We start from the raw sequence: 26626 nt of genomic DNA, 5'->3' as shown, positions 1-26626 counted from the left end.
TGAATGATGATTGTTATCATGTTGTTTCTGCATTTTGTTTTTGGATCACTGTGATATTCCGAATTCTCATTACTAGTGTAATCAAAATGATTTATGAAGTTATTGGGAAGATCCTTACAATTCTTTAGTGTTACTTGAACAAAAATTTATACGCTTTATAACAATAGAGCTTATGCCAAATCTTTTATTGGTCCATGGACAACAATTTTTCATTCTAGGATGGAATATTTTTAATCTAGTTAATCCAAATCTTTTATTAGTGTATGGACAACTATTTCTCATTCTAGGATGGAATAGTTTTAATCTAGTTAATCGCCGTTGAGAAATTTCCTTCGGTCTAAAAAGAAGAGGAAGGATAGCTTGAATAGATTATCAATTCTAGCTTTGAAGGCAAAACTATTTGGACCTGCAAAGGCAAGAATCATATTTCCATCTCCATTGCTTTTGGCTGTGACAGCCTTTGTGATGTATGTTGGTTTTATGAAATTTTGAAGGTTCTCCTATACTTGAGTGAATTTTTTCAGTCTCACATTTGAAAGAAAATGTGATCTTTTCTAACCAGGTTTGTTAACTGATTTTGCATATTTCTTCTTGCAACAAATTTCCTTGTTCGGTTTGTTTTTTGTGGATTCTACGGTTCGTTAATCCGCCTTTTTCTTGGAAGAAAACCTGTTTCCTGCATTGTTAAATTGACACCATGAATACACTCTCTAGAGAGACCACAAGCTTTTCTTGATGCATTCTTTCATGATTAAAGCACCTACGTTGCAATTTGGTGTTCATCCATAGTTTTTCCTTTTTGTTCACCTGTTCTTCTATCCTCTCCCCCCCAATTCAATTTTTGGGACAAAACACATGTCCTTAATGTTCAACTGCCGCATTCCAAATTTGCCCCGGACTGTGATATCGTTCAATATGCGCAATGCCATTGGAGAATATGCCCATTATATCCATATCGAGGGCGAGTCAGCAAAGAAATGGGGAGAAGGATTTGACAAACCTTTACAGGGTCTCCTCAGGTATATAATATATAATTTTTTTTTTCTTAATTTAGTAAGTAATATTTGGAATGGTCACTACGGATAAAAATCAGCATGTGTTCCCTCTACTATAGATTTTGTCAAATAACACGGTTCCTTTTGTGGAAAAATATAGTACTAGATAAGGGAAGAATATTAGGTTTGTGTTTTTTTTGGAAAATCAGTTTCTCCCAAAATATGAAAATGCCTATGTTTGTTTGGGCATTTATGATTGGAACCAATCATTTCCCTGTGTGATTGCAAAGAAGAAAAATGGTACAAACCCTTGTTGAAAATGAATTGCCAATGGGATGAGAACATTTGGAAAAACCATTTACCAAGTAAATGATTTTCTCAAGACTCATGAAGAAATTCAAGCACCACTTTACACACACATAAAAGAGTATTATTGCAAAGCAAATGTATCTGTCTACCACGTCAATAAAAAACACAGAATTTCTGGAAAAGAAATAGTTAATGGGAGCTTTCTTTGTCTCTGAAAAGGCTTAAACATGATGTAATTTTGTCCGAATATGACTTGGAATCCAATAAAAATCAGGCTTTGGGAAGAAAACAACAAACAAGTGCTAACATCAATAATTATATTAATAATCTGTTATTATATTTAAATCTGAAGGTCGCTAAATTCACAATGAATCACTGTTTCAACTTGATCATTGTGGAGAAAACGACATAAAAATAATTTGATCAAAGTCGTGCCGTGTGGACTTTTTTTTTCTGTCTGTGTCTTTCACACTGCGCTGATTAGGTTAAGATGTTTTCCACTCGTATCTCGAGAAAACACTTCTAATAGCCACCGCATCAATGTGCACTGTTTAACACAGTGAAAAATAAAATCACTCTTAAGATTTTCCTCGATGAAAATTACTTTACGAGGGAAATGTTTCCACCATTTTAGGGAATAAATTATGAGTCTGACTAGCCTTACTAAGACAGTGAAGAAAAAATGCCTTACTTAAGACTCATCCACCCGTTAAAAAGATCACGAGATGCGTAAAAACTGAAAACCAGTCTTCAAGATTAGTAACAAATCTCGAGGTCTTTTTTTAAATGGTGGATGAGACTTAGTAAAATCTTTTTCCTCACTAACTTAGTAAGGAAAGGGTTTCTCATAAATTACTCTGTAACACAAGGTGTTACCATATGAAATACTTTATTTTATTGATCAAAACAAATTTATGTGGATTATTATTATACTGAAAATCCTAACAAAAATGAGAATTTGAAAGAAGCTTGCATATCAAAATCATGTTTTCAAAAACCGTCTTCTTAAATTTGGAGAAAAAGGAAAAAAATTATCCCAAACTAGATAGGATCCATAGGTGCCTTTTCATTTTCACATCATAAAGTGTGATATGAGATTTCAACTTGAGGTCACTTCAGCATTATTCATAGAAAAAAAGTATACGGAATGATTTCGATATCATTCCTAGACAAAACAAGACTAGATGGGAAATTAAGATTGAAAAAACAATGATTAGAATAGGCATGGGCGCATGAGAGTAGACTTATTAGAATGACTTAGCATCTAGAAATTCGAACGATAATGTTCGAACTTCAAGGCTCAATCAGAATGTGAGTTCTTTCAAATGTAATTCGCTCCTCTTTCAATATAAATTACAAGCGTAGAAAGGGAATGTGACCATGTTTCTTCCAAAAAACATTTGAAGCCCAGATCACCCTTACCTGGATTTTATGTAGGCAAATTATGGCACCAATCACCCTTAGTAGAATTGTAGATGAAACACAAACGATTTGATGAAATTAGAAAACAAAATTCATGTGTTTCTCACGTTTCATTATCTTGGGAACATGTTCGTCAATAAGACAAATGTTAGAACAGTTCTAAGCTAGAAGGGGACAAATAGCATTTAAAGATAGCAATAAATTCTATGTGCTCCAAGATCAATTTTCCTCGTCTTTATCTTTTATCTAAGGTCCTTGTTAGTCTAATGCTGAAGTGAGATTTCGATGAAAAACATCTATGGTTCTTACACACTTCTATGTCAGAAACGTCCCCCCACAACTCTTCTGGTTAACATGTGCTCCTAGGCGACGCGTTAAAGTGCAATAAATACACTTCGAAAATTAAATTTTGTATTAAAATTGCCCTTAAAAAATTATTTTTTTATATTGAAATACCCTCATATTCTAATTTTCAAAATGTATTTATTGCATTTTAATAGAGCACATGATGACAAAATCCTTTATCTAATACTTCTTTCGTAAACTTTTTCAAGATCACCAGTCAATTGTTACACATATAAGTCAATGGTCGATATCTAACCCTCATTTCAATTATTTTTTTGGGTCATATAAAGATATCTTTTCAGGTTTTGGTGAATATTTGGGATCTCTCTCTCTCTCTCTGAAATTTCAAAATGTTGACCAATGATTATAGTATATTATGAGAGAGAAAGAGAAATCGATCAAATTATTTAACAAACCTCTTACCATCTTTGATCCTTTTCATTAAAAATATATTATCTTCTTTTGATTTAGTTGGTAATCCTTGATTTTAACCCCAAAAAAAATCTCTCGTACTTCCACAACTGTTTAGAATTAGGGAGGAGATCAAATTATTTTAATTGAGGGAGGCATGTCTAATATGTCTATTTATTCAAGGAGGTAGATAATAAAAACTACCACTTCATGGTCCCTACAACTCTATTGGCATTATAACAACAGGTGGCAGCTCGTTATTTGACATTTGTTTAGCCTCCTCAACGTCCACTACATAATAATGATAAATTCATACAAAAAATGCTTTTCAATGATATTTATCATTTAGTCTTTTATTAAATTATTCTTAAATAATGTTGAAGTGACGTCAAGATTGTACCTCACATCACATTTTCCTTGATGTGAAAGTGTGTAAGAACCGTAGATGTATTTTCACTTGACCATAATTTTAAATCTTGTCAAATACGTTTCGATATCGTCCACCAACAAGACAGATAGGCAAATCAAATGAGATTTAAAATCACATTTCATTTTTTTTTTTATTGTTGAATGAGACGATTCAAACACAGTGAAAAAGTTATTTGAGATGACTCGGTCTTGTTCATACACGAGATAAGATATCAAAACGAGTTTTAAAAACATAACTTTCACATTAGAACAATGCGATATATAAGATACAATCTAGAGGTCACTCCAGCATGACTCGTTATAGATTTTCCTTTTTATTTTTTCAATTTGAATGGTACAAATTTTTTTTTTAATGGATAAGTTAGACTTGAACCCACCTTATCAAAGTTATTTTGCAACTTTTGCTAACCAGACTACAAGATCTGCATTAATTCTTTGATTATTTACCTATAAATTGGGTGGCATTAGCAAAAGTTGGTGTTGCTATAGAATCTATCTAAATTTATTTTAACTAATCTTACGTATTTATATGTTCCACAACCATTTTTTTCCCCTTTAAAATATAGTTTTTCTTTGTTTGATTTTTTCTTTTTTAAAATATTATAAATTCTAAATGATAAATTATCTTGTTATAAACATAGTACCATTAAACAGCTTGTATCAAGATCATTGCAACGATAAATATATCAAATACAATACTATTAATATTTTTTTAATACATATATCAAACATAATACCTTTTTTTAAGTAGTTATATTTTTCTTTATCTAATTAACGAAATGGCAATATTTTTAGTCCTCTTACATGTTAAAAAAACAGAGAGATGCTCCTTTTAATTTGATCGATCATGAGCATCAACCAAAAAATAATCAAAATGCCCCCATCTTCAACCTCCTTTTGAAGTCCTTTGATTTAATAAACTTTTTCTATCATCGTCTTATTGTCAAGTTTCGATCTTCCTCAAACTTTTAGATCATAGATCATAGATTTTTGAAAAGAGGTTATTTATTTAGAGAGTTTCTATTGTCACATTAATTTTTACTAACGCTGTACGAATGGTGCAATTAATTTTATATAGGAATTGGTGTGGCATTAGTAAAAGTTGGTGTGGCAGAAATAGCTATCTTTATTTATTATGAATGAATTTTGGGAAAAATTGAAGGGTTTTTGGCAAGAGGGTCACTTTAGTCTCTCAAGGAAGCCCAAAGTCAAGGGGGGCATACCATTAGTTTTGAAAACCCGCGGTATCTCTAATTTTCACCAAAACTAGAAGGGTACCTGAAAATTGCTCCCAACAAATTATAGATGTGTGCGTGTGCCAAGTTGCCAACACAGATTATCGGACGATCGCTTTGTCGTCTCTGTTGTGTACATTCACCCACGTCTCTCTTTAGTGTTCACCACTACACCTTCACTAGCGTGCGCCGTTACTCTTATCCTTCGCATCCCACTTCTCTCTCTCTTTGATCTTCTTCATTGTGTTACTGGCTCCACTATTTTATTACAGAGATTTCCTTCTTTTTTTTCTTCTTTTTAGTTCAGATCTCGAAGAAGTTAAAAAGTAATCGCGGAAAGACAAAGAAGACAAGTGTAGTTTTTGGTTTGTTTGCTTCGAAGCGTCAAGAAGGAAGTTTTCAGAAGATCTAAACTGGGTATTAGGAGGTTTTCTTGAAAATTTGAGTACCAGTTTCATGGCTCGAAGTAACGAAATTATTCTTCATGAATCCAAGGTATCTGCGTTTTGAGTTTTTAGAATCTAGGTCTGTATTTTGATGTTGAAAATTGAAATTAGAGTATGGGTTTTGATTTGATTCAAACAATTTGAGATGGGCTGGGGTTATTTTGGTTGATTATGATGTTTTGGGTTTTGAATTTTTAAAATCTAGGTGTGTATTTTGATGTTGAAAATTGAAATTAGAGTATGGGTTTTGATTTGATTCGAAGGATTTGAAATGGGTTAGTGTTATTTTGGTTGAATATGATGTTTATTGGTTGTTTCGGGTTGATTATGTTGGTTTTGAAATTTGGTTTCTAGGTTTGTTTGTGTTGTCTTTTTATTGCCTAATTACTGCGAAAAAAATTTCTATTCAATTATTCAAACAATTGATGCAGATAAACTGTAATCTCTCTTATTTAGGTTTTAACGTTCTTGAATTTTCACTGTTTCTCTGTCTCTGTTTAGAGGGTTGTTCCCCTAAATACATGGGTCCTCATCTCTAATTTCAAGCTAGCCTACAAGTTCCTGCGCCGCCCAGATGGCTCCTTCAATCGTCACTTGGCTGAGTTCCTAGACCGAAAAGTCCCCGCCAACACAATCCCCGTTGATGGGGTTTTCTCCTTCGACTTCATAATTGATCAGGCTACTAGTCTCCTTGCTCGGATTTACCGTCCATCCCAAGCCGATGAAGCTCATCCAAGTATTCTAGAGCTTGAACGGCCCTTAAGCTCTGAAGTAATCGTCCCCGTTATAATTTTCTTCCATGGTGGAAGCTTTGCGCATTCCTCAGCTAGTAGTGCAATCTACGACACTCTTTGTCGCCGCCTTGTTGGAATTTGCAAAGCTGTTGTGGTTTCCGTGAATTACCGCCGTGCACCCGAAAACCGTTTCCCTTGTGCCTATGATGATGGATGGACAGCTCTCAATTGGGTTCAAGCAAGGCCATGGCTTCGGAGCGGAAACGACTCCAAGGTTCATGTGTACTTGGCGGGGGATAGTTCTGGTGGTAATATTGCTCATAATGTCGCAATGAGGGCTGTTGAATCGGGAATCGAAATATTGGGAAATATACTACTCAACCCAATGTTTGGTGGGATGGAGCGAACAGAATCGGAGAAGAGATTGGATGGGAAGTACTTTGTTACGATTCAAGATCGAGATTGGTATTGGAGGGCTTTTCTTCCTGAAGGGGTGGATAGAGACCATCCGGCGTGTAACCCATTTGGTTCCAAGGGTGTAAGTCTTGAAGGGATCAAGTTTCCTAAGAGCCTTGTAGTCGTGGCGGGTTTAGACCTCGTCCAGGACTGGCAATTGGATTACGCTGAAGGTCTTAAAAAGGCTGGCCAAGATGTGAAACTCATTTATCTTGAGCAGGCTACGGTTGGTTTCTATTTTTTGCCGAACAACGATCACTTCTATAGTGTCATGGAGGAGATAAACAACTTTGTGAGTTCTAACTGATAGTCTTTTTCTTTTTCTTTTCTACCGTAAATAATAGAAGCTTGACATTTCACTCTGGGTCTTACTTTTTCGGTCTCGGTTGATAGTGTTCCGATATATAAGATTGTGTAGTTCTACCACTTGTTCTAGAGATAGTTGGGTATGGTATCTTTGGGTGCAGGAAGAAATTAATTTCATCTGAGAAGGCTTGGTTCAGCAAGTTGAGCCATATTGAAACTCGTCGACTGATGTATGTGTCATGAGCCCAAGTGTTTGAACTTCGTGTGACTCGTTTCGAAGAAGCTGTTACTGAAGGCAGGAGCCATTTGACAAGGAGGAGTCAGTGGTGTTGAGGTAAAGTTTGGTGTTTGGTTTATAGGGCCAGTTCATGGCTAATGTTATTAGGTCTAATTTCGGAATACGGATGGAAGAACATCCATAGTATCGTGAAACTATATGTTATACTGGTATTGTAGAATTATATAAAGAAATTGATTGCTTATTAATTGCTCTTGTGGTACCTTATACACAGGATGGCTTTGTAATGCACATTATTTTTCTATTTTGTTCTTTGTTTTGGCACCATTGTACGTATTAAATTCGCTAAATGTAAACATTTGAACTAAGGATGGATCAACCATGTATGCATCTACAAACATGACCCAGCCGGTTGAAGATCATCTAGTAGAACCCCTATCTTCATCTAACATCTTAATCGATTTTTGTAAAATTTTGAAAATCAGGTAGTAATTGAAAATAGCCAAAATTTCTTGTCAACTTTTAAATAATGTGATCTTCATTAGATAATACACTCAATTATTATTATTATTATTATTAATGCCTTTATGTTTAGATCTAGGATTTCTCATTCATAGTCGTCTTTTGGAAGGTCGACGCATTTACTTCCAGGGAAACCTTCATCACTAACTCTATTAATGGGCTCAACAGCAGATACCCAGAACAGGTTGAAGCTGTGTGAAATCAAAATAACATTTAACAATTATAAATTCCCTCAGCTACCTTACATAAATAGGGATCAAGACCGCTTTCCATGGTTCCTCTGAATACCAAATTTGATCAACCAATCTTCGTTGCAGGTCTTGTGTTGTACGATTTGATGTAATCTGTCCACCATCCTTAAGAGTCCAATTTGATTATTATCTTCAGCTCCTGATTGCTTGTTTGGGGTGTGATAGCTAGAGTTTGTGATCACTCTCAAGATTTGGTTTGTTTGGGGAAGAATCCATCAATTAGTGGTTGGTTATGAGCTACTGACCAACCTATTAAGTTGGCAGGAATCACTTTCAAGTTTAGGATCTATAAGCTTGAGGAGAAAAAAAAAATTTCTTTTGAGTAAATTTTTTTTCTCAAGAAAATGATTTATTATAAAACGTTTCTCGTTGTTTGATTTCACCAATGAAAATCTCAGAAAGATGGATGCTTTTTAGGTTTTGGAGTCGGGGTGATCCTCCATCCTAACGGGAAAATTATTTTTCTGGGGTCTAAGCTCTCAGAATATTTTTTTCGTCGAGGTGGTAAAGTTGTTACCTTAGGGATGATTTTCCCTTGAAAAACATGCAATCCGAAAATTAAATTTTCCATATAAGCCAACTTGTTTGCATTTGCTCATTCTATCATACACTTTGGGCGTGTTTGACTGCATGGAAAATTCCTAGAAAAATCAAATTTTGGAAAATATTATTTGTTGGCATTTGATTCATCATTGGCAAAGATATTGATTTTCTGGAAAAATGCATTTGCGCATGGTTCCAATCAGTTTTTGGCCTTTTCGTTTACAATCAAACAGTCCGACAAGAAAATCCTTTGCTTTAACAAGTATACTATTTAAATGAAAGAGCAGCTAAAGTAGGATAAAGACGGGATCTGTATTTATTGACCTTTTTATGCCCAAATTATGGTTAGAATCAAGTAATCAAAATAAAATTTAATTCCTTATTTTGGTTCATGATGGGATGGTTTTGTGTTTTAAGTCATTCTCTCTAAGAGATAAGGTGCTCATAATAAAAGACAGTGAATCACTTTCCTTACTAACATGGTAAGATTTTACATCTTACTAAGCGTTGTTTTGTTCAAATGGATTTTATGCCAAAAAATAAAAAAAATCATCTAATCCATCTTTAATTATTTATTTATACATAAATATATTTTGATAATAATAATTGGGAGTGCGGATGAGATTAATTTTCATCCTGCGTTTTAAAACCATCGTTAGAAGGGTCCATAAAATCACTAATGTAACCATGAAGTCCAAGCTTGGTACGGATGCTCGTTAGTTTAATTGTTTCAATGTTTTTATGATAAAACTTGCTTAATATATACGTAAGTAAATCCGAGGTGCCCAATGTGCCTAGCATCACAAACTCGAGTTTTTGTAAATCACACAAATTATTTAAAAATGAATCTAATCAAATGGCAGAGACTACTCATAAAAGGAAATTCAACCCTCTTCACTAGGTGTCTATAGTCTGAAGTACATTTTAGAAAAAAAAGAAGAAATTATTAGCAAATAAGATTTGACAAGTTGTAAAATCTTGAATTTTTTTTTCTTCAATGGGCTCAGAGGTGGATTTAGAGTGGAGGCACTTGCCCACATAAGAGTTTTCAAATTCTATGGATTAATATGATATTGCAACAGATTTTAACGACGGATAAAGAAATCTGTCACTATTGCCCCCACAAATTTTTTTTCCCACTCTTTGTTGCTCTCACAACTATTTTTTTCCCTCTTAATTGCCCTCCCAAATTTTTTTCTACTTTTAGCTGCCTCCACATGAGCAAAATCCTGACTCCGCCTCTGAATGGGCTTCACAACTCTTCAATATATATCAATTGAGTGTGTTAATGCGACTTTAACCAGACAATTTAAGAACGAACAAGTTATAATTTGAAATTGAGACAAGCAAAAGAGCTAACAATACTTAAATTCATATTATTATTTTTATATATCTCATATAAGCTCAACAATTATGATAACACTTAAAAAGTAACACACATTATCATCTATGAAACCTATTAAAAGTTAGAACTACAATTTTCTCACACCTCACTCTATCTTATTTCTCTCACTTATTTTAAACTACAGTAGACTATCATTCAATCCCATGGAATTGACCCACCAGCGGCTACAATCTGTTGCTCTAGCTACAACCAATAAGAAGAAAGTAAGACAGAAATACATGAATTTATTTGCATAATAGTTTTAATCTAATACAAACCGAGAATAAATGTTCAAGCTTGTCTTTCACTAAGAAGTATTCATCTTTTAATTGTTCCAGACATCTTCGACACCTAACCATTTGCATTTCTTAGTGAGAAACAAAATTTTCAATCCTAATTCTCAGAATTAATTGTGTGTGGGAAACATATGATGTAGAGTTTAGATCCAAACTCACTCTTCAACATTACAATCTCTACATAACTGGAGAAAGGCAATGCAGACATTTGTAACTTTCTCTGTACCTACACTGTTACGAAAATACATCTAATTTACCCATCAAATATATTAAGTATAACAAGATCCAATTTATTCCATTTTTTTTTTGTGTGTGATTAATCTCCAATATCTAGATTAACCTCATGTTTTAGATTGTTAAGAATTTAATTATATATGAATGATGGTATCAAAGGATAGAAGTGAGTGATCCTAATAGGAAACAAAAAATAAAAATTCAAACCAGTTGCTGCAACCCTTGATCCGCTTAACATTCTTTTTGATTTTTTGGAAATCGACATGATCTTCTACTCTGTAGAAGAAAAGAAGGAACCCAAGAGCATTAAAACAATTAACTCGATCCCCTTAATCATCAAAATCAAACCATAATCCTAAAAGAACCAGAAAAAGAAAAGGAGGAGCTTGAACACTCACAGAACTATGTCCAATTCATTAAGATCTTTCTCAACATCTTCAGAGTAGATTGTCGCAATTCGAGAGTAGAATTTTGGCCTACTGTCATCACTTAGTCGACGAAACATGGTGAACTTGTGATTCAAAATCCCCTTGTCCCACCACCAACAACAAAACTCATCATCAAAACCAATCCCAACAAACAAAAAATCAATCAAATTAATTAAATATTCTATAAAATGATGAGCCCAAAAGACAATGTATCATAAATATTTTTGGTTTTAATTTGATCCTAACCTCACTTAACATGGAAGCTTTAAAATCTACCAACATTCTTTGCAGTTCTTCAATATCCATGCTTAAGATCACTTTCTTCTAAGTTTCTCTACCCTTCTTCATTAATCGAAAATCTTTAAAGAGATATAAATACAAGTTCAAAAAACCAAATCAAGATAGAGAGGATAGTCTAAACATGCTCAACTTATGATCTTGTGAGATGGCCATTTCTACATGCTTTATGATATAAAAGATCACAAGCACATGGAACATCAGACAATAATCATGTTAATTGTTACATATAGGTTTTATGCATGGAACTTACATTTCTTTACATCTCCAGCCATTGGTTTGATACAAAGAATCAAACGGTTTGAAGCCCCAGTATTTTTTATTTAAAAAAAGAGAGGTTAATTTACCAAAACATGCATCGAAAATTAAAAAATTCTTAATACGGTGTACTATTCAAATTATTTCCAAATATAGCAATGTAACATTTTCTGAAATAAGTTTTTTTTAATACCAAAACGGTAAGAAATAAATGAATAGTTTCTTTTTACAATATTCCTACCCAAAATACTCTTTTTTGTTATTTTACATTGAAATTACTTAATTATCGTTATTTTAATTTATATTCAAATTACATTTATACCCTCTTATCTTAATTAGTCAATATTATATAAAAGAGCTGGGTTTAGATAAATGTGAAGGGCAAAAATGATCAAAAGTAGAAGAAAGAGAAAAATGTATTTTTGATATGAAAATTTTCAAAAACTAATGTTCATTTTATTTTTACCATGTTGGTAAAAACACTTATTCCCCAAAATGAAAAATTACATTTTTGAAATGAATTTGAATAGTGCACCTTTTTGAAAATTTTCCAATTTTGGAGCTCCGTCGGCTTAAAAAAAAAAAGTCAGACCAGGTTAACTGTACCAAAGGAAAGGTATCTACATGGCATGTTTTTATTTTATTTTATTTTTTTTTACTATGTATTTAATCTCCAACCAAAACGCTCTAGTGGACATTGTATGTTACTACACCAGTATTTGGTTGTTGTCCAAAAAATAAAATAAAATGAAAATAGTAGCTTCAAATCATGTTTGAGGGTCTCCATCAAACGAATGGCTCGTTCGTATGATGGACTTCAACACTCGATATCTGTTAATGTTTTGGGATTCCGCATAATCTAATTGCAATCCGAATTACAAGGATAAAATTAATTTATACCTAATTGATTTTAAGGAAATCAAAATAGCTGAAATCAGTTTCTATTTGATTTTTTTTAGTTGTCTTGTTATATTATTTATAAGTTTCAAATGGTATTTTTGACTCACCTTAGACCCAATGGTCTTTTGTATTGAGAAACCAATAAAAAACGAATAATTAATTGATAATTTGTTTGGTTTGTGCCGGATTATAAAGCAGGCCTGTGTTAAGGGAGCCTCAAAACCTAGTCCATGCCCTGCCCAGCTAATCTTTGGGCCCAGTCCATCTCTACTTGCCCAACTTGGGCAGAGTAACAGGCTGTATTGGGCCCATTGACACCAAACGAACCATAAATATGAACTATACACTAGGAAGTTGTTTAGATATCCAACTCCTTGAATACTTTACAACTCACCTTTAATGGCCCTACACATTGCAAATCAACCATGCTTTTAGGCAGAAATTTAAGAGGCAAGGAATTATACTTTGAAATTGAGAATTGTAGTAAAAGAGCTAACACTCATCCATATTAATTCTCTAAATATCTCATACAAACTCAACAATTAAAATAAACTTTAAAGTAACACACATTATCACTACATGTATAACCAATAAAAGTTTTTATTTCCTCTCAAGTTTCACCACATTATTCCCTATTTTACTCACTTATTTTAAACTTTATTATTAGATTGACTTTTACCACCACAACAATTACTACTACTGTTCAGTCCCTTGGAATTGATCCACCAGCTTCCACAATTTGTTTCTCTAGCTGCAACCATTAAGAAGAAAAGAGAGAATTTTGATGGAGAAATAAAGGGATTTATTTGCATAGTTGGGTTCCAATAAATAGTTTAATTTACAGACCGAGAATAGATGTTCAATCTTGTACTTCACAAGGTTGCACTCATGTTTTAATTGCTGCAGACACCTTCGACACCTAACCATTTGAATTTCTTAGTCAGAAGAAAATCAGAATTTTCATGGTTTTAATCTTAATTCTCAAAGTTATATATAATGGGATTGAAATATAGGATATAGAGTTAAGATCCAGACTCACTCATCAAGGTTATCTTCTTGACAGAACTTTTGAAAGACAATGCAGACACTTGTAACTCTCTGTGCACCTATACTGTTATGAAAATAAATCCAATTTAAACATCAAACAGAAACATAACAAGAACCAATTGATTTCTTTTTTAATCTTAATTTTGAGTAATCTCAGATATTTGGATAACCTTAAGTTTCAAATAAGGTGTTTTGGAATCAGATACAGTAATTAAAAAAAAAAAAAAACCTAAGAAAGAAAAATTAAGAAAAAAAGGACTAGTTACCAAATCTTGCATTTCAATGAAATTATCTTATTTACCGGAACAACACGCATTCGTTACATTTTAAAAGTCGGTAAAAAAAATCAGTAAATACCCGACGCTGTTAACCTCGATCAGGTGAATAGGGGTACCCATCGTACTGAAATCGACATTCTGTTGTGCTCTACATAAGAAAAAAAAAAAATTAAGGAACCCAAGAGCATTAAACAATTATCTTCTCTTGAAGTTGATCTACAAAATCAAACTATAACAAGAAACGAACCAACAATAAAGAAAAAGGAGCTTGAATCCTCACATAGATATGTCCACTTTATTGAGAAGGTTCTCAGCCTCATCAAAGAAGACTGCCACAAATTCAAAGACGAAATCTCGGTAGTCGAACTCATTTTGTAGTCGTCGAAGCTTCGTGAACTGATCATTCAGAAATCCCTTCTCACACAACCAACAACCAAACCCATCATCAAAACTAATCCCACAAAAAAAAAAAAAAAAAAAAAAATTCTCTAACACAAACACAAAAGACAATTAATGTACCATAAATATTTTTGGTTTTTGAATCTAACCTCATTAAACATGGAAGCTTTGTGATCAACCAACATTCTTTGCAATTCTTGGACATCCATGATTATGCTCAATTTCTCTCCACTTCTTCAATAAATTTTTTTTGAAAGAGAGATAAATAGAAGAGGATAGTCAAAACATGATGAAACTCATGATATTGTGGAATGGCTATTTTTACATGCTTTATGATCTTAAAGAGCACAAGCAAATGAAATATCAGACAATATTCATGTTACATATAGGTCTTATGGAACCGAAATTTCTTTCCATCTCACAGCCATTGTTTGAAGCCCAGTATTTTTCATTTTGAGAAAAAAAAAAAGCTCACATCAGTATTTATTTGTTGTCCATAAAATTATGAAAATATTAGCTTCAAACCACTTTTGAGGGTCTCCATCAAACGAATGGCCGAGATGGTAATATTGTATTCTGTTATGGATACTTTAAAAAAAAAAAAAAAAAAACCTAAATTGATCCCTAACATAAAAGTACTCATCTCGAGAAACTTATGTTTTCCTTCCATCTCAGTTGTATGTTTGAGGTGGAGCTTCCCACCGTCCAATGTCTTTGATATATGATTTCAAATTTCGTTTGATATCCCGAGTCATCTTCGTATCATTGAAGAATGAGCAAGATATTTAATGTGAATCATTCCCCATGTTGTCTTGTTTGATAACCAAGATGACTTGGGTGATATTTTGAAAATCTCTGTCGATTTAGTAAATCTCGATTGACACAACTGAGTTTTTATATTTTTAATTAAATGGATTAATTTTTATAATTTAAATATTTATTATCTAACTAAAAATATTATCTTTTGGCTAAGTATCTTCTAAAAATATATATATATTTTTGTTCTGGTATTTCATCTACCACAAGCAAGACGCATTATAATATTCTTTGAAAACGTTTGATGAACACTTAGAGAAGGTGTATGAATTCTACGCATAGTGACAAAATTTTCCAATTATTTGAAAAATTTGCAAATTAATTCATGCTTCTTTCAATCCGCAATTTAATCCTGACTTCTTCACAAAACTCTAGAAAATGTATTTTTATGATATATTTTAATAAGAAAAATTTGTAATTTTGTTTAATATTGTATTATGTAATAACATAATTTTATTTTATCCCTGATTTTTCCTGACTTTTTCTGAATTTTACCGAATTGTTTTCCAATTTTTCCTTCCCAATCCTGACCTTGTCACTATGATTTAATGATATAGATCTATCAACACTACCTATATGTTCCTAGACCTTTTATAAACAAGTTGTTGGAATAGTGTTACTGATATTTTTTTATGTCAAAAAAATTGTATAATCAAGGGAATATCAAAGTTCTTTCTATTTTATCTTTTAAGATTCATTGTAAAATATTATCTGCAAATATTATATTATATTATATGGGCACTGTACATTAATTAAGAAGGTAAAAATAAAAGGAAACTTATCAATGTTCAAGTCAGGTTGATTGATTGGTAGCAAAAAATTGATCATTTTTTGTTCTAAGGTTGTTATTTGTTAGTCTCTTAAATTATCTACAAACAATAAAATAGTGACAAATGAGAAGAAAATTACTGGTAATACTCAAGTCATCTGTTGTTCAAGAAGAATTTTACCTTCCACTTGCAAGGGTTGGGCTGGATCCTATCTAACAGAGGTTGAAAGAGACTAATATAGATTCTAGAGAATTAATTCCTGTACTTCAAAACTAGAAAAAATGAAAAATTGTCTAAATTTATAGATTTGGTGGGATGCATTTAGCACAAATCTACATATTGATATTTGAAGATTTTCGTATCTACCATTGTCGGTCGCTAAAGTATTCAAATCTTTTCGAATTAATTATTGTATCTTTTGTCGCCCCAGGTATATTTTGATAGGGTTTAGACCCAATTTTTATTTTTTTATTTTTTATAACGGCAGTTTCCCCATAGACAGTGGACCGGGCCCTTATCTGGGTTTTGCCCAGTCCATAGACCATGGTCTTGTATGCCAGTTGTTTTGAAAGAAGCCATTCCTTTATTTGAAAACGAGAGAAAAAATTGTCCACATTTATTAATTTAATCTGATGTTAGAAGATTTTTGTATCCAAAATTGTTGCGGACGCTAAGTATTCAAAAATTTTGGAATTAATTATTATATCTTTTTATGTAAACCCGATTCGTTCACTCCTTATAGTAGAAAGTGTTTTTAGATATAGGATTTTGTTAGTCTAAACAATTTTTTTTTTGTTATTTCTATTCATGATTTATGTGTGCTTGTCAATGTATATCGATATCGTTGTTCTTGGCATTTCATCAAACCAACTTAAGTACTCCAAAAGGCTATCCCTTGAATGGGGAGAGGCCTACTAACATATGACCAAAAGGCTTCCCTTGAACTTGAAGTAGGACCTAGCCTGAAAGCAGTTGAGACTTGAGCCTTCTAGACTGGTTGGATGCATCAGTACGCATCAAGGTACAAATTAAAATGTAGCAATTGGACTATTTTTGGGCCATGGACACATGAATGTTTAGCCCAATCCTTGGTGGACCCGAGTTCCAAAAATCAACCCGATATGTGTGATTCATGCTATTAGAACTGAATCATTTAATTTTATCATGGGGTTGAAGTTCAATGTTTCTTGCGATCGGGAAGCATGATATTTTGTTAAAAAATTACAGTAATTGGGCCGGGTCATAAATAGGCTAGTGTTAATGGAGCCTTGCAAAGCAGTCCAAGCCCAGCCAAGATAAGGGCCTATGATTCCGGCCCACCGATCATTGCTCCGACTATATTTATTTGGGGAAGTTATTGGCTGGATGGGCGCATTGACATTAAACTAATCATAAATTTGAAGAAGTTATTATAGATATTCAACTCCTCATATACTTTATATGCCACATGATAGATAAATTTAGGTTTAGAAGTTCCCCAATGGGCTAATTTTTTTGTGATTATCGATCTCCTTCATCCTCACAAAACTTGCAATTGTATCAGGAGTGGTCTACAATACTACTAATAAAAATACTTAAAAAAGTTCATATTATTTCTTTATATATCTCATACAAGCTCAACAATTATACTAACCTTCCAAGTAACACATTATTATCAACAAAAGCTTTTATTTCCTTATACCTCACTATTTCTTATTTCTCTCACTTATTTTAAACGTTAGTAGATTGATCCACTAGCTGTCACAATCTTTCTTATTTCTCTCACTTATTTTAAACCTTAGTAGATTGATCCACCAGCTGCCATAATCTGTTTCTCTAGCTACAATGAAAAATAAGAGTTTTGATAATAATAAAAAAATGGATTTATTTGCATGATTGGGTTGCAGTAAATAGTTTAATATACTGACCAAGAATAGCTGTTCAAGCTTGTTCTTCATAACGGTGTATTCATCTTTTAATTGCTGCAGACATCTTTGACACCTACCCATTTGCAATTTTTCATTAGAAAAAAACCAGATATTTCATAGTTTTAATTATGCATAATGGGAAATATACGATATAGATTTAGGATCCAAACTCACTCTTCAAGGTTACGTTCTTCACAGACCTTGACAAAGTCCATGCATGCATTTGTAACTTTCTGTGCACCTAAGCTGCTACGAGAATAGAATCCAATTTACCCATCAACAAGAACAAATTTATTCATTTTTTTAATTTAAGTTTTGATTAGTCTCTGATATCTAGGTAAGCAGATTTTTACAAAGATTGTGAAAGTTTTTTTTTTATATATATAAGTGAATGTTGGGATCCAAGGAAAGCAGTTATTGATCCTAAATTCCTAATAGATAAACCGAAAATTCAAACTAGGTGTTAAATTTTGGAATCATACATATACAATAGAAAAAATTAGAGGAAAAAGAAATCTTAAATTACCTGGAGCTGGAATCCTTGATCCTGAAAGTAAGAGCATCGGCCGTCCTGAAATCCACACCATCTTGCCCTCTGTAGAAGAAAAGAAGGAACCCAATAGCATTTCAACAATTATTTCCCCTTAAAAGAATCAGAAAAAAGAAAATGAGGAGAGTAAATTAGACTCACACAACTACGTCCAATTCATCGACAAGTGTTGCTATATGTTCAGAGAATATTGTCATAATTAGAATGTGGAACTCTGGGTAGCTGTCATGTTGTGTTCGGTGAATCTTGGTGAACTCATCATGATCAAAAATTCCCTTTTCCCATCGCCAACAACAAACCAATAAAAAAACCTATCAGATCAAATATTCTATAACATATATAATAAACCCAAAAGACAATGTAAATATTTTTGGTTTTTGAACCTTACCTCACTAAACATTGAAGCTTTATGATCAGCCAAATTTCTCTGCAATTCTTCAATATTCATGATTAAGATCACCTTTCTTCTTAAATTTCTTCCCCCTCCTTGAAAGATATACATATCTATATATATAGAAGTTCAAAAACCAAACCAAGGTAGAGGATAGTCTAAACATGCTCAACTCATGATCTTATGTGATGGCCATTTCTACATGTTTTATGACTTAAAAGATATCATGCAAATGAAATATCAGACAATATTCATGTTACATATAGGTCTTATGGCACTCAATTTTTTTTTACCATTTCACAGCAATTGGTTTAGGGTGTCAAACGGATTGACTTTTTTTGTGTTAAATTTTTTTTCATAATATTATATTATATTATTAGAGTTTGCCCGTGCCTAGAGCACAGTCATCTACTTTTTAGTTAACGGGTTTAAAGAGGAAAGACAATAAAGTTGTAGGGGTATTATTGAAAAAAAAATAGAGAAGAGAAAAAAATAAAATAAAAACTATTAGCACCCCAACTTTTAGTTATTACACCCCCAACAAAAAATTCACATGCACCATTTACATTAGGAATTAACATTTCCACATCAAAATTTTCTTCGTAATGCTTGCTTAAGATAAAAAGGCTACAAATTGCTAATATCAGCAATATCTAATAAAAAAGAACAAATTAACATAAACGATGATAGTCTCCTACAACCTCTTGATGTTGTTCTTGTGCTCTTTGTTTTTCAATATCTCTCCATTAGAGAGAAGAACATATCTAGACCTAACATTCTTTTATATGGTGAGAGAATGGTATTCTCATACTATGAATTTTTTGTTAAAATTCAACACCAGCCCAAATTGGAAAAGCCCACATTTATTGTCCAAGCCCAATAGTTATTTATAGCCCAATTTCTAGAATCTTCCTAAAGAAAACTCTAGATGTCTTTAGATAAGAGAAAAATAGAAGATTCTAGAATTAAAGATATTTTGGTAGAAAACTCTAGACTAATAGATATTTTTAAAAAGTTCTAGATGACAAAATTGTAACCACTAGATTAAGAATGTGTTGGCACAATCCTAACCATTAGTTAAGGAGGTGCCACTAGTATAAATAGGAGTGAGTCCTCTCATTTTGTAATCAAGTAGTTAGAAACAAGTTGTGAGAAATAAGTTGTGAGTAAGAGGTCTTGAGAGGTTGTAAAAAGTGTGAGTGTTTGTAAAAGTGTGTTTTTCTTAATAAAGTGTTATTTTCTTCTTCAATTTGTGAGTGATATCTTTATTGAGGGTATAGTACAAGTAAATTGTTTACTTGTTTATATCCAATATTTGTGCATTTAGAGTCAAGTACTCTAAGTTTTTCCTCAACATTTTTTTCCTCCAAATTCACTTCGACCCTAATAAATAAAAGTTGGGGTGCCAATGGAAGTTCTCAATTATTTTCATTTGCTTTGATTAATGTGTAACAGAATTTACTATGATTCTCACAATTCTGACGTGGAGATGCATACATAACCGTAGATGATTTTTACTCGTATTGTAAGAAAACACATCTATGGTTATGTGCACATCTCACGTCAGATTTGTGAGAATTGCAGTACATACCCTGTGTCATTCCAGCATTTTCCAACCCCCCCAAAAAAAAAACCCAGCAGTTCACTAAACCGAACGAATTTCATAACAAAATCCAGTTGTACCTAGTCGGGTTCGGACAATTGGTTTGCTCCTGATTTTAAAACCCATTATGATAATTTTGAAGTAACCGCGCACTCTAACAACTACAAACCTTTAAAAAGCTTTTATTGACTCATCTCATCATTTTTATTTCACCCATTTATTATAAACTTTAATAGATCACCTTAACACCACATAACTAATTAATCCTACAAATTATTAAGAGATAAATTTGAAATTCAAAATGGTGGTAAAAGAGATATAACTCATATTATTTCTTTAAATATACCATACCAACTCAACATTTAGGTAAATTTTAAAATAACAGAAACTATTAATTATAGAACCAATAACAACTTTTATTTCCTCTCATCTCATTACATATTCTCCATCTCACTCGCTTATTTTAAACTTTAATCTGTTTCTCCAGGCTCCATCTACAATCAATAAAGAGAACAATAAGAGTTATTATAGAGAAAAACAGATTTATTTACATAGTTAGGTTTCAGTAATAACTTGATCTCCTCACCGAGACTAGATGTTCAAGCTTCTCACTCACTAGGTTGTACTCATCTTTTAATTGATCCAGATTTTTCAGACACCTAACCATACATTTTATATTCAGAAAGACGAGATTTTTCATTCCAATTTTTTTTTTCATATTTATTTAACTCAGGGAAAATAAGACAGAGGTAGGATCAAAACTCACTCTTCAAGGTTACGTCCAAAGACAGTGCAAACATTTGTAAGTCTTTGTGTATCCAATCTGTTATGCAACTAAATCACGTTTACCCATCAAATAGAAACATAACAAGAACCAATTTCTGCCATTTTATCTTTTTATTATTATTATTTATTATTAATATCTATTTCTTCTTCTCAGACTGTTCAAAGAACATTGCCACAAGTTGAGTGACGATATCATTTTGCAGTTGTTGAATCCAGATCATGAAAACAATCTATGGTTCTGTGTCCTTGCCACGGCAGCTGCGTACCAAGACCGCGTGCATCCATGATTTTTATATATATATATATAGAAAGTAGTCTCCTAGAACTCAAATCTTGCCACATAAATAAAATTTTGAAATGATCTTTGAAAAAATTGTCTACATTTATTGATTTAATTTGATGTTGGAAGGTTTTCGTATTCAACATTGTCAGAAACTAAAGTAATATTCAAATCTTTTGGAATTAATTTTGTAGCCCAGAAGCTTTTCTATATAAACCCTTGAAAGGATTCCCTTTGAAAGCGGACGAAGCCTGGAAGTAGTTGAGACTCGAGCCTCCTAGACTGCTTGGTGGATGCATCAGCACTGCAAAGACATCATGCCTCGAACAAGTACAAATTAAATTGTACAACATGGACTATTTTTGGGCCAATGACCCATGAATGTTTGGCCCGATCCTTGGTGGACATGAATACCCAGTATCGATCCAATAGGTGTAATTCATGCTATTAGAATTGAATCATTTACTGATTGAAGTTCAATGTTTCTTAACTGTAGGCATGTTCATGAAGCATGATAAAAGCTCTAAAGTCTGACCCAATGATCTTTTGTACCAACCAATAAACAGTTAGTCAGTTTGGTTTGTGCCGGGTCATAAATAGGCCAGTGTTAATGATGGAACCTTGCAACGTAGTCCAAGCCCATCCAAGAAAAGGGCCTATGATTCTGGCCCACAGATCAGTGCACCGACTAAATTTATTTGGGCCAGTCATAGGCTAAAGGGCCCATTGACATCAAACTAACCATAAATTTGAACACCCTAAGAAGTTGTTTTAGATACTCAATTCCTGCCATGCTTTACATGCCACATGATACATAAATTTAGGCCAACTTAATATATTATATTTGTTGGTGACAATGTTTGTCCTGTAAAGAAGTTCGCTAATGGGCTGATTTTTTTTAAGGTTGATCTGTATGGCGAGGAGATCATCCTCATAAAAATTCAACCCATTTTGAAACTACTAATCTTATCAAGATTGATCAACAAACTTGGATTAGATTTAGACTCCACCACTAAAAATACTCAAGTTCATATATATATATATATATATATATATATATATAGTAGCGTTCAATGGCCAACAGTTTGGCAAACATTTTGGCAAACACATTTTTCAAAACATGGGTTAGAGGTCTTGGAATGGGCTGATTTTTGGTGAGGATGATCTCTATGGTGAGGAGATCATCATCACCAAAAATCAGCCCATTCCAAAACTTCTAACCTCATCAAAAATGATTTACAAAAAATGGACGGTTCACGATTTTTCAACTTGTAAAATGGGGCTAGAAGTTTTGGAATGAGCTGATTTTTGGTGAGGATGATCTCCTCACCGTAGAGATCATCCTCACCAAAAATCAGCCCATTCCAAGATCTTTAACCCATGTTTTGAAAAAGTGTTTGCCAAACTGTTGGCCACGGATAGGACCCATATATATATATATATATATATATATATATATATATATATATATATATATATATAGGGAGCGGTTCGGCAGCCCTAAAGTTTGCCAAGTTTGGTGCCAAACATTTTTTGTAAATCACTATTGATGGGGTTAGAAGTTTTGAAATAAGCTGATTTTTTATGAGGATGATCTCTACGGTGAAGAGATCATCCTCACAAAAATCAGCTCATTTTGAAACTTCTAACCCTAGTTTACAAGTTGAAGAATCGTGGACCGTCCAATTTTTGTAAATCACTTTTGATGGGGTTGGAAGTTTTGGAATAGGCTGATTTTTGGTGATGATGATCTCCTCATCATAGAGATCATCCTCACAAAAAATCAACTCATTCCAAAGCTTCTAACCCATAGTTTGAAAAATGTTTGGCACCAACTTGGCAAACTTTAGGGCTGCTGAACCGTTCCCATATATATATATATATATATATGGGAAATGTTCAGCACCCTAAGTTTTACCACACACTTTAACAAACGTTTTTTGTCCTACATGGGTTAGAAGTTTTGGAATGGGCTGATTTTTGGTGAGGATGATCTCTATGATTAGAAGATCATCCTCCTCAAAAATCAGCCCATTCTGAAATGTTTAGCCCCATGTTTACACGTTGAAAAATCGTGGACCGTCCATTTTTTGTAAACCATTTTTGATGGGGTTAGAAGTTTTGGAATGAGCTGATTTTTGGTGAGGATGATCTCCTCACCATAGAGATCATCCTCACCAAAAATCAGCCCATTCCAAAACTTCTAACCCATGTAGGACAAAACACGTTTGTTAAAGTGTGTGGTAAAACTTAGGGTGCTGAACGGGACCCTATATATATATATATAGGGTCCCGTTCGGCACCCTAAGTTTTACCACACACTTTAACAAACGCGTTTTGTCCTACATGGGTTACAAGTTTTGGAATGGGCTGATTTTTGGTGAGGATGATCTCTATGGTGAGGAGATCATCCTCACCAAAAATCAGCTCATTCCAAAACTTCTAACCCCATCAAAAATGGTTTACAAAAAATGGACGGTCCACGATTTTTCAACGTGTAAACATGGGGCTAAACATTTCGGAATGGGCTGATTTTTGGAGAGGATGATCTTCTAATCATAGAGATCATCCTCACCAAAAATCAGCCCATTCCAAAACTTCTAACCCATGTAGGACAAAAAACGTTTGTTAAAGTGTGTGGTAAAACTTAGGGTGCTGAACATTTCCCATATATATATATATATATATTATATATATATATATATTATATATATTTTATGTATCTCATACAAGCTCAACGATTATAATAACTCTTAAAGTAACATACATAATTAACAATGAAACCTATAAAAAATTTTATTTCCTCAAACCACACTATTTCTTATTTCTCTAATACTATTCACTCTGTTGGAAGTGATCCACCAGCTTCCACAATCTGTTGCTCTAGCTGAAAAGAAAAATAAGAGTGAGTTTTGATAGAGAAATAAATGGATTTATTTGCATAGTTGGGTTGCAGTACATAGTTTAATATACCGACCGAGAATAGATGTTCAAGTTTGTTCTTTGCATGGGTGTATTCATCTTTTAATTGCTGTAGACCTCTTCGGCACCTAACAGTTTTTATTATTTAATCAGAAAAACTAGATATGTCATAGTTTTTATCCTAATTAATAGATTAATTATGTGTAGCGGGAAATAAATGATATAGAGTTAGGATCCAAACTCACTCTTCAAGATTACTTTCTTCACAGAACTTGAGAAAGGTAATGCATACATTTGTAACTTTCTGTGCACCTAAGCTGTTATGAGAATAAATCCAATTTTAATTAATTACCCATCGACAAGAACCAGTTTATTCATTTTTATCTTAATTATATTTTGATTAATCTTCGATATCTAGATTAGCCTCATATTTCAGATTTTTTAAAGATCACTTAAAAAGCTTTTTATAGGTGAATTATGGTATCCGAATAGCATTGAGTGATCTTAAACTTCTAATAGAAAACCAGGATTCAAACAGGTGCTAATTAATTTTGGAATCAAATATAATAAAAAATTAGAAGGAAAAAAATCTATAAAATACCTGGTGCTGCAATCCTTGATCATGTGAACATGGGTATCGACCGTTATGAAATCGACACTATCTTGTACTCTATAGAAGAAAAGAAGGAACCCAATAGCATTAAAATAATTATTTCCCCTTAAAGTTAATCACCAAAATAAAACCATAACTCAAAAAGAATCAGAAAAAAGAAAAAGGAAGAGCTTAAACACTCACAGAACCATGTCCAAATCATTGAGACGTCTCGGGGTATCTTGAAAGAATACTGCCACAACTAGAATGTGTAACTTCTGGTGGTGGCAGTCTTCTAATTGTAGTAGTTGGAGCCGGTTGAAGCGATCATGATAAAAAATTCCCTTCTCACACCATCAATAGGAAACCAATCCAACAAACAAAAAAGCTATAAAATTAGATATTCAATAAAGTAGTAAATCCAAAAGACAATGTACCATAATTTTTTTTGGTTTTCGAAACTAACCTCACTAAACATGGAGGCTTTATGATCAACAAACATTCTTTGCAATTCTTCAATATCAATGGTTAGGAATTAAGATCACTTTCTTCTTAAATTCCTCTCCCCTTCTTGAAAGAGATATAAGTATAGATAGAAGTTCAAAAACCAAACCAAGATTAAGGAATATCTAAACATGCTTAACTCACGATCTTCTGTGATGGCCATTTCTACATGCTTTATGACTTAAAAGATCAATTGCAAATGAAATATCACATAATATTCATGTTATGAGTCTTATGACACCTAGGGATAAGGGGTAAAAGAGAAAATATAATAAAATTGTAGGGATATTATTAAAAAAAAAAAAGAGAATAAAGTTGGAGGGCATTATTGAAAAAAGTCGTGCTTGAATGACCTTAAGATTGGATCTCACATCGCACATCTCTGACGGGAAAGTGTGTGGGAACCATAGATCTTTTTCACTCGTATCTTAATGAAAAGCATCTATGATTCATATACACTTTCATGTCAAGCATGTGCAATGTGAGGTATAATCTTGAGGTCACTTCAGTATTATTTTATTAAAAATAGGTAAAAGAAGAAAGATAATAAATTAAATTGGAGGGGGTATCCATTAAATGGAATGGATCCTCTAACCTCTATGACCCCTCTGTCATGTACTTTTGTGTAACTCTTATTCTACAGTCCAACGAAAATCATATTGAAAAAAAAAAAGGAAAAACAAATTGGTCTGATGAAGTGTTTAAAAATGGATGGTAGTTGAGCTCTTGAATTTAAGCGATCAGATGTAACTATTTTGGTGATGTGGCACACCCTCAACCATTTATAATAATTATATAGAACTACGTGGAAAAAATAAAATAAAATCCACAGAGGATCTGTTCCTTCCTTGGAAATGGCGAAGAGAAAAGACAAAAATTATCATTCAGATTTGTGCAGTATTAAATCCCAACACGTACTTATGTTATAGATTCTCAATAAAATCTATTACTGAGAAAACCCAAATTGTCCCTTAAGAAAAATGTACTGACCTAGAGAAACTTATATTTCTTTTTAGATCAATCATATGTTTGGGGGGAACCCCTATGTAAATTGGGATATTTAGGTGAAAGTGAATTTCTTGGGGGGGGGGGGGGGGGTTTAAGTGCTTGGATTTCACCCTGATTTGTGGATACATGGCATTATGCCATTGGATCATCACTGGGCAAAGAATACTTGTTTTCTTCCTTGTATCCCTAGGGAAAAAAAATCTAAGCTTCTGTGTATGTTGCCACGCCAACACAATGTTAAAGGAATCCAATGATACTGGGTGAATCAATTCCAATTTGCCTAATTTCGAAGAAGGATTCTCCAAGTTTTAAAGTCATTTCAAACTATATTTTA

General features: G+C 33.0%; 3 protein-coding genes across 3 annotated transcripts in view; 1 reads left to right on the top strand and 2 right to left on the bottom strand.

Annotated features, from left to right (window-relative positions):
* The first annotated feature begins 5238 nt into the window (after window positions 1–5238).
* LOC147402982 (gibberellin receptor GID1A-like) lies at window positions 5239–7633 on the top strand. Its single transcript, XM_086438410.1, has 2 exons — window positions 5239–5641; window positions 6094–7633. The coding sequence occupies exons 1-2, from the start codon at window positions 5603–5605 to the stop codon at window positions 7087–7089; spliced, it is 1035 nt and encodes a 344-aa protein (XP_086294536.1). The 5' UTR covers window positions 5239–5602; the 3' UTR covers window positions 7090–7633.
* Window positions 7634–13056: 5423 nt separating this feature from the next.
* On the bottom strand, window positions 13057–16011 carry LOC147402981 (histidine-containing phosphotransfer protein 1-like). Its single transcript, XM_086438405.1, has 7 exons — window positions 15930–16011; window positions 14313–14397; window positions 14045–14178; window positions 13844–13912; window positions 13479–13550; window positions 13286–13358; window positions 13057–13190 (listed from the first exon to the last, which is right to left on the bottom strand). The coding sequence occupies exons 2-7, from the start codon at window positions 14370–14372 to the stop codon at window positions 13143–13145; spliced, it is 456 nt and encodes a 151-aa protein (XP_086294531.1). The 5' UTR covers window positions 14373–14397; window positions 15930–16011; the 3' UTR covers window positions 13057–13142.
* A 1515-nt stretch (window positions 16012–17526) lies between these two features.
* Window positions 17527–26626, bottom strand: part of LOC147402978 (histidine-containing phosphotransfer protein 1-like) — a 32115-nt gene continuing 23015 nt past the window's right edge. The window contains exons 3-6 of the mRNA XM_086437538.1: window positions 24790–24858; window positions 24434–24505; window positions 17657–17729; window positions 17527–17568 (exon numbers count right to left, since the gene is read on the bottom strand). Of these exons, the coding sequence (XP_086293664.1) occupies window positions 17527–17568; window positions 17657–17729; window positions 24434–24505; window positions 24790–24858 (256 nt within the window). The remainder of the gene's footprint in view (window positions 17569–17656; window positions 17730–24433; window positions 24506–24789; window positions 24859–26626) is intronic.

Source organism: Akebia trifoliata, chromosome 4 (genome assembly GCF_017979445.1).
Source record: "Akebia trifoliata isolate Shusen 1 chromosome 4, ASM1797944v1, whole genome shotgun sequence".
Lineage (NCBI taxonomy): Eukaryota > Viridiplantae > Streptophyta > Magnoliopsida > Ranunculales > Lardizabalaceae > Akebia > Akebia trifoliata.
Note: the sequence above shows the minus strand (reverse complement) of the source record. Positions and strands in the feature narration are given on the sequence as shown.